The sequence below is a fragment of the Malania oleifera genome, chromosome 11 (assembly GCF_029873635.1).
Source record: "Malania oleifera isolate guangnan ecotype guangnan chromosome 11, ASM2987363v1, whole genome shotgun sequence".
Taxonomy (NCBI): domain Eukaryota; kingdom Viridiplantae; phylum Streptophyta; class Magnoliopsida; order Santalales; family Ximeniaceae; genus Malania; species Malania oleifera.
The window spans coordinates 37,864,928-37,874,066 of record NC_080427.1 but is presented as its reverse complement, the minus strand read 5'-3'; the positions used below and the strand labels follow the sequence as shown (position 1 = coordinate 37,874,066).

The 9,139-nt window shown below is 35.5% G+C and overlaps 1 protein-coding gene across 1 annotated transcript; it reads right to left on the bottom strand.

The window, feature by feature from the left end:
* Positions 1 to 4,659: 4,659 nt before the first annotated feature.
* LOC131167374 (zinc finger CCCH domain-containing protein 30-like) lies at positions 4,660 to 8,926 on the bottom strand. Its single transcript, XM_058126168.1, is given in 5 exon segments — positions 4,660 to 7,333; positions 7,336 to 7,389; positions 8,184 to 8,264; positions 8,619 to 8,671; positions 8,811 to 8,926. Coding segments are annotated over 2 exon segments (2,190 nt in total). The 5' UTR covers positions 7,367 to 7,389; positions 8,184 to 8,264; positions 8,619 to 8,671; positions 8,811 to 8,926; the 3' UTR covers positions 4,660 to 5,174.
* Between the last annotated feature and the right edge of the window lie 213 nt (positions 8,927 to 9,139).

Genomic DNA, 9,139 nt, shown 5'->3' with positions numbered 1-9,139 from the left:
ATTTGATTTTCGGTTCGGGTATGGGGGATCTTTAATTCGGTTAACCAAATTACTCGAATTACTAATTAATTAATAATTAAATGTAAATTAGTAATATTAATATATGATGCATGTTAAATCTTGAATGTTTAATCTTAAAATATCCCTTTTATCAATAAACCCTTTTTTTTTTTGGTAACGAGGGACTCTTGCTACTGATGAGCCCAATTGGATCCCCTGATGCGGCACCAAATCCCGCCTACGCTAACAGTGCCTTCCACTGGCGTAGGATGTAAATCGCGGATAAACACTCAACTGGTAGGGTTTGAACCCCAGACGTACCTCTCTTTTAAGGCTATCTGGCTTCCGTCCTTACCACTTGAGCTTGTGCCCGGAGGCATAAATCTTTTTATTAATTAAATTGAAATTGGTAAACTAGCAACAAAATTTGTAATCATATTTTGTTTTTATAATTAATTTTAAATTTATTAGGTCAAATTCGGTTAACCGAATTACTCAAAAAGTTGGTTCGGTTGGGTACATTTCGGTTACAACAACTAATTCAGTCGATTCAATTAGGAATTAGTGTTTATCGAAAATTTTGGTTAATAAACCGAATTTGGCCGAACCGACTGTTTGCACACACCCTTACTAAAAAGCATGCCTTTCGAACCGTTGCCCGTAGCTGCTTCACCTGCTTCTTATTATGGTCATTATGTTGGCATGGCAGACATGAATGAACTATAGAGAGTTGTGGTTGGTTGTTGACCAACTGATCGACAAATAGCTAGGCGCGTAAAACAAGATCCCAATGGGGGGATCTCCAAATTCTAATGGCAAACCTGAAAAACGACTATCCATTTGAGACATCTCGAATTTGAAGTTTCATGTCTTCGATAGTAATTCTTTCACATACGTGTTTGAAAATTTAGAATTCAGATTTTGAATTTTAATATGTAAAAATTTAGATAAAACATAATAAAAAAATATATTAAAATTTTAAAATTCACAAAAATTCAAATCTAAAACTCAAAATTCATACCCGATACACAACCTCAATTCTTTCATTGTCCAAAATAAAAAATATCGAAGCCCCGTTCTCTAAAGTTGTTCTTTTTTCTCTTTGGCCAATTCTAAAAAAGGGACTCTCACACACATCCAAAACAAAAGAAACAAAAAAAAAACACCGAAAGGTGAGATTAGAGTGTGCTTTACTTGCCAACTTTCCTTTATCTTTTTTCTCGTGATCAATTTTAAACTTTTAAAAAAAAAAAAAAGTGCGAAGAACAACACAGGAACATTATGAATTTTTACCAAATCCCCTTTTATGCTATAATGAGCCCATAATCATGCACTTGATATAGACTTCATGCCACAACGTAATTACTTCAGTGGTAGAGAAAAAATATTTAGATTTTCTTTCGAGCTCGAAAAATGCTTTTAAAAATATAAAAGATATTCTCTTTTAGATGTTTGATTATGAAGAAAATGGAAAATATAATAAAAAAAATAAACAAATGAACAAAAAAAAATTAATTTTACACATTATTAACTTTGATTTATCACAATTTGAATAGTTTTTCATTTCTAACACTATTTAATATAAAAATAGAAATAATAAAAATATTTTTTTCTTCAATAAAGTTGCTGATCCAAACAGAGTCCTAAAAATTTATTTATTTATTTTGGTATGAAAGAGTTTGGTAATTCAGAGACATCCAAGCGTTTGATATCGGTATGAGTTTGGATCATATATATGCTATCTGATTTTAAATAAAAATTGAGGTAAAAGAAATTTACGTTTTTCGAAGCTCGATAAAAAGACAAGCATCTTCCAAATTTGTAAGAGTTTCATTAACCTTTTTTTGACACTTGATTTTCACGACACTTATATTCTACTCGTCGATTTACTATCAAACGGGTCAAGTTAAAATTTCAAAAGATTTCGTATTTAGCCCATAACACACATTAAATTAGTCTACGCTGATTAAAAATTCACCCTAATGGGGGGATTCACGCTTTTGTGGGGTATAAGATTACAAACTTCTTTGAATATTCAAAAAAAAAAAAAATCTATTCCCAATTATTGAGTTTGCTTGTTTTAAACGATATTTAAAATTTCATGTGCGTCAACGACAAAAAGAAAAAAAGAAAAAAAAGGGGGGCATGTAATAAAGGGTGTACCTTGCCACTAAAAAAAAAAAAAAATTACGCAACAAAATTTGAATATTTTTTTTATTTTTAATATTATTTAATACATAGCAACAAATTAAATATAAACAATTATTTGATATTGGTATCTTATATAATAACTGATTTTAAATAAAAATTAAGTGTATTTAAAGTAAAAGATACTTACCTTTCTTGAACATTGGTAAAAAAAAAAAATGTGAACCTATTAAAAATATTTAATTTTTGTGACACTTTGTCGATTTATTGATTAAGAATCCTTCTCAATGGATTTGAACCTTTTTTTTTTTTTCAAAAAAAAGGAGGGCGGCACCTCCATTTATTTATTAATATATCCTCACTTTTGGGAAAGGAATACCGTGATTAGATAAAACAAAACAAAAGTGAGAGTAAACCAACCAAATTAGGACAATAAAACTAAAATATAACTAATAAAGAAGATAAAAATATAAATACAACCAAAATCAACACCAAGCAAAACTCTAAAGATGAACTAACGACGAACGAAAACGAAACCCTACCTATCCATCCGAAAAATACTTTTCAGATAACGTGGTAGAAGGTATTGTTTTTCGTAAATTACATTGTTTCCCATTTCTCCTTCTTTAACAATAAATCGGCCGCACTATTACCTTCCCTATATTGAACCTTTTGAAGAAGGGGATCACATAATTTTTTTAAACATTTGAAAAGATTTCACTACGTGGGTGTGCGAACTTCAACCTTGAATTTGAATTTGAGTAAATTCTGACAAACTTTGGTACGATTTTTATGTTACATCTTTCTCAAGTTTATACAAATCCAAATCATAAGTCTTTTCCAAACATAGCATCATTCTTAATGGTCGAGTTTGTATTTTTTTGAGGAAGAGATTGCTCCATTTTTTTTTGGGAATACTCAAACAATATTTATGCAACTTCATGTGCATCAAGACAAAAAAACAACTTTTAAATTTTTATTCGGCCATTCAGAATAAATTGACGAAGAGAATATTTAAGTGTCCTAAAAATCAAATATTGATAAAAGTTTGTAGAAGCTTTGAAATATGGAAAAAAGTTCTTTTATTTTTATCTAACTTCAAAAGACATCAATATGTTAATGATGGAATCCAAGTTCAAACATTTTCCGCCTGAATTCTCACTCGAATCCTTTGCGTTCGAAAAAGGACTTAATATAAGAAAAACAAAATTGAATTTTAAGGATTTAAGGGCATGTTTAATTGTGCAAAACTCTTTTTTTTTTTTTTTCTTTTTTCATTTTTGAATTTTAAAATAATTATAAAGACATTATGTTGTCATTTAATTTTAGAAATTTATATAAAAAATCTAGAGAAAAATAGAGAATATTTTTCAACTTTCTAAAAAATGTATAAAACTAAAAAACAAGTTAAATAATTTTTATAATTATTTAAAAATAAAAAATAAACCTGATTTTTTATTATTATTTGGACTTAGGAGGGAACTTTAATTAACGCATAACTATAGAAATCTCATGGGCTCAAATGCGTGATCATTAGCTCCCTAACGAAGAAAATATATTATCAAGTGAATGGCCTCCGATGCCCTAAACTCTTGTGTGGGATTGGGAGCCCCATAAACAAACCATTTGAGAATGATATTATTCTCAACCCAGAGATTGGAACGTTCAACGACCCTATTGTTGCTTTGCGCAAGGTGTTGCCTCCCTTAATTTTAAATAGTGGGCAGTAAATGATAAATACTCAATATAAATTGTTAAGAAGATGATAGCTATCCTCGGTACTTTTTGAAATGTTTGTTTAACTCTCTTACCATTTAAATCATGGTTCCTCAATGATGAACTCAATTGGGCTTTTGGGCTTTGAACCATAAAACTTAACCTAGCCACTTGCGTATTTTCATATTCATATATATATATATATATATATCACCAACCACATGGCTACATGGGCTGATAATGAAAGGGGTCCATGCAAAATGTGATATAAATTTCAAAAGAAAGAGAGAAAAGAAATGCCCTTTCGAGTTATGAGAGACACATGGGGATAATCTGCATAACTCAAGGGATTACTGGGTGGAGCAAAAGATCCATTGTTCACTGGAGGTGGAACCAACATGTGGAGGGCATATTATCAAATGAGGAATATCATTACCATAAAGTTTCACAAAAGAGAGAGATCGATTCACAGCTCCCAATCCCACCTAGCATCTGATCTCCCCTAAAAAGACAGGAAGATTCTCTTTAAATAATATAAGCCCCTTTCCCCATTTTCAATTTTCCCCCCCCCCCCCCCCCCCCCGGTTCTTTCTTCTCCCCAATTGGGATTTCGAATCTACAGCACATCTTCCCATGCCAAACTGTCCCTAATTGACCACCAATGCGGAGAGAGAGAGAGAGAGAGAGATGGGGCAAATGGAATAGAACACAAAAGAGAACAATAGGACGGTAATATCGGAATCAAGTAATTCCACCTGCATGTGTTACATCATTGAAAGGACTTCTAAATTTCAGTTTCAGGCAACCACAATTATTGATTCAAAATTATGAAATCAGAATATTACAAAACATTACAAAAACTTCAAGAAGAGGGCTTCTTCACGACCACCCCTTTTTTGTTCTTTGATTTTCCCAGAGGTAACAAGGAATTAAAGGGAAATATCATGGAACAAAGCCTCGGGTTCCATTTTAATGTGAAACATGTTAAACCTCATCACAGAAGACCAAAAAAAAAAAAAATGACAACAATATACCTAAAATTTGAAACTACAGGAAGAGAAAAACACTTTACCTGGGCTTGATTTTTCAAATATAACCCAGAGGTGTTCTCACACTTCTTGACTGACTGCTGCTGTATTAATAATAAATGGTGAAAAACAGAAAATGAATTTTCTTCTGAATTTTGACCTTCTTTTGTCCCTTGCTTTCCTCCATTGATTGTAACTTTCTACCTCCAAAACCCAAAAAAGGACATTATTTCCCAAAAATTTCCCTGTTTTTAGTCTGGCTCAGTAAAAAGAATTCCGTTTTTACTGAGCCATGAGCTGATCAAGCTGCATTTGCTCAAGCCATGCACCGAGCAAAGCATGATCAACCGATTCAACTTGGGAGTTCAAGCTCGTCCCCTCACCAGAAGAGGCAGCATCTGCGACATTTGAGACTGGGGTTGCTACATTCTCTTTGATCTCAGGGGGAGACTCCTTGACGAGTGATTGAACCCATGATAGATCAGGCTCCTCACCATTGTGCCCAAGTTCAAACGAAGATGATCTCCTAAGCTTACCCAACTCACCTGCGCTAACAGTCCAGTCTGGCTTCCCATTGGTGGCTCCCCATTTTGACCAAGAATTTACAGGTGAGCCAACAATGGCAGCAGAGTTGGATCCAAGATCGCGAGAGCTAAGGCTGCGAAACTGTTGCTGCTTCTCATGTTGTGCAAGAGCTGAAACTCGAGAGCCCATTGGCGAGATAGGTTCCACACTTCTAGGGGACATTCTCCCTGAAGATGGAACGGCAAAGGAAGCCTGTAACAGAGGGTGGTCCACATTCTTGGGGGAAAAATTTGTGTTGATCGGTGACAACATGCTTTGTTGCTGCTGAAATTGATTGAAAACTGCTGATTTGTGTGTTGGGGAGTACATAGCCGAAGCCAATAACTGATCAGAATAGCGAGGAGATGAGCCCTCAGCAGAAAAGAAATCTTCTAAGTTTGAAGGTGTTAGGTTTTTTGTACGAGTGGAACGGTTCAAAGAATTAGAATTCATATTTGTCTGAGAAAGATAGGATAATTCACTGAGGAGCTGCTGTTGCTGTACATCAAAATCTGATGACAAATTAAAGTCCTCAGCTGGAATATCTCTAGCACTAAGGGACGATCTCAAGCGACTGGACTGAAAATTGCTTCCTGGTAGATGCAAGGTTGGAACATTTGGTTGGGGCCAAGCCATGGAGGAGTGTGAAACCCCAGGTGCAGATGGAGACATCGGTGGAGTAAATGGTGAAGGGGGCATGGCAGAAACTGATGACGGAGAGCCAGGCAACAGGCTCATGGCTGCAGCAATGTCCATCGCAGTGGCAGAACCTGAACGAGGCGATGGTACAGCAGATCCAGTAGAGACATATAATGGCCTGAGCTCCTCAGGCGTGTGAGCAAAGAAGCAGACTCTTCTATTGCAATTTGTGCCATCTTTACAAAGCCGCGTCCTGTACTGAGCCGGGTGCAACCAACACTCAAAAACTCCATGTGCATATTCGCACATATCTCCACGTCTGCAAGCCCCCTTTCGAAAATCAGGACAAGGAACACAGCTATAATGGAACTTCCTTGGGTCTCTTCTTCGAGCATTTTCACCTGGATGAACAAATGGGCACTCAGTCCAATCATGAGAATAGGCACGTGAACAAGGCCGGATCTTGAATGAAAACATTCGGAACTCATCGGTGGAATATATGCTGTTCTTGATGTCAGGCAAAGATGGGTCAACTGGGTACTCTTTCTTTTCAGATGCAGATGAAGGAGGGAGATCATTGAACTTCGAATTCATGGGAAAAGTGGAATCTGAAATAGATGATGGGGACCCATTTTCTGGAGAAGATGAAAGCAGTGGAGAATTCGAATTTGAAGTAGCTGTTGACACCCTTAAGCTGCGATCGCCAACAGAACCATTGGTTGCGAGGAGCTCTTCAAGGGTAAATTTCACATCCTGGAGCTTCGGAGGAACAACAATAACATCAATAGGATGACTACCATTGGCATCTACCAAATTTGGATCTGCACCCGCTACTAGTAACAATTTCACAACATCAACAGCATTCTCAGACCCACCTGATGCAGCACAATGGAGAGCAGTGCATTTATCGAGGCCACATGAACAATTTACATCAACATCAGACACAGAGAGAATCAGCTTTAGGACATCAATACTACCATAGGTAGCAGCAACCATCAGAGGAGTTCTGTTCTCAAAGACCATTTGTTTTGAGCCCTTCTGGCGGCCATACCATTGTCCAACATCATCAACACTTGATGGATCACGCTCAATTAATAGTTTGAAGCCCTCGAAATCATTGTTGGCAGCAAGCTCCAATAAGCTGGCAAAAGCATCCTCAGTTTCAACAGTCAAGTTATTCATGTCTATGTTAGCTGGTCTGTTACTGTTGGAAGACACAAGATACAGAGTGGAGAAATTATAGGTTTTAATTTCTCTGATCCACAGCACATGCTTTCATTTGCTAGACATCCAACTGAGAAAGATAAATCCACCCATCAGCATCAAAACTCTGAATGAACAAGACCCTCATAAGATAAAATAAAAGATAGAATCCTGTCAACACATAACAGGTCCCAAGAAAAGTGATCTGAAGGGTATAGATTTCTTTAAGGCTCCATTTGGAACTTGGAAAACAAGGAAAAGCAAACAAAATATGAATGAAAAAATTGGTTTAATCATACATGAAGTAGAGAGAAAACCCTTAATCCAACACTTGATGGATCACGCTCAAGTTATTCTCTAATAAAACCCTTAATCCAATTGAAGCCCAAGTGTGGGGAAAATTTTTGAGGTGTTGGGGAAAAATATGAGGACAGAACAGCTTTTGTGAAGAAACTATTTACCTATTTCATGATGGAGGTATACAGAAACAACCAATATAGAAAAAATCAGTGTGTAAAGAGATGCATGCGCAAATAATACTGAAGCTAAATGATCCATACAGAAAGATTTATTACTATCGTTTGGAAAACTAAAATCAAACAAAACAAAACTCAAAACTATATATTCTCAATCTTTTCCACAGTTTTCTGATTTTCTCGGCAACCAACCAGGCTGCAGAAGAAAATTTCCCTTCAAGAACGATTAAAAAGATGGCATGAAAAAAAGTAAAGTCAGAAGCCTCAATAGTAACATTCAGCAGTGAAAAACACAGGAAAGATGAAAGGAAAAAAATATATATAAATCTACAAAGCGAAGAAAAATCAAAACTCATCCTCAAGAAATCCTATTTTTCAGAATAATCTATATATATAGCTTACAACTTACAAGCAAAGGAACCAAAAACAAACTAGTACGAATCTTCTTCATGCAATCGAGCACTCGTCAAGTCCTTGAAAAAAAAAAAGTCTGTAAAATATAGAGTAAAAAATTGATGAGAAGGAGAGAAAATCAATCAAAATCAAAACACACAATCACCCAAAAGATTTATACAAATCTGCAACATAAATTCAGCATGCAGCCAGCCGGATTCATGGTGAATCTTACAAGTTCATAGCCATTCAGGCTAGATAAAACACAACAAAAAAGCAAAAAAAGAGTCAGGATCTTCCCGCCCCAAACAAGCGAGAGAGGGCGAAAGAGAGAAAGAGAGAGAGGAGGGTAGAAACAAGAACGAAATAGGATTGAAGTACAATCGGGGCAAGAAGGGAAAATGAAGCAGTAATTAGCAACAACAAAAGGCGCGATAAAGATGAATCTTACCAATTTCTCAGCTAAGAAGCGCAAGAAACCCCGTTACCGGAGCGAGGAGAGATCTGCAGAGATTGAGAAAGAAACAATGAACTTTAAGCAGCTTTAGAGCAGAGGTAGAAAAAAGGGCGAGAAAGCGAAAGAAAATAGACGATTATTTGAGACAATCAGAACGAGAAAGTCGTGAGCAGCAGCGATCATTACCGATGAGTACGAAAACGAGATGGGAGATTGAGAAATCACCTTCTTCTTCTTCTTCTTCTTCTTCCTCTTCTGCTCTTCGCCATTTCAGTTCTCAACATATTATTATAATTATAAGTAATTTAATAATTACTATTATAATATTAATATTTATTATTATTATTATTATCCAATAGCAGAGTGGGAATTAATTAATTAATTAATTTTAAAAATGAAATAAAAATAAACTGAGTAGTGCGTGAAATGAAGGGAATTCACCCAAATTCACTCTGATTTTCGAGTGGGTCATAATCGACTGCATTGTTCATCTTAGACTCACATGCAATCGGTAA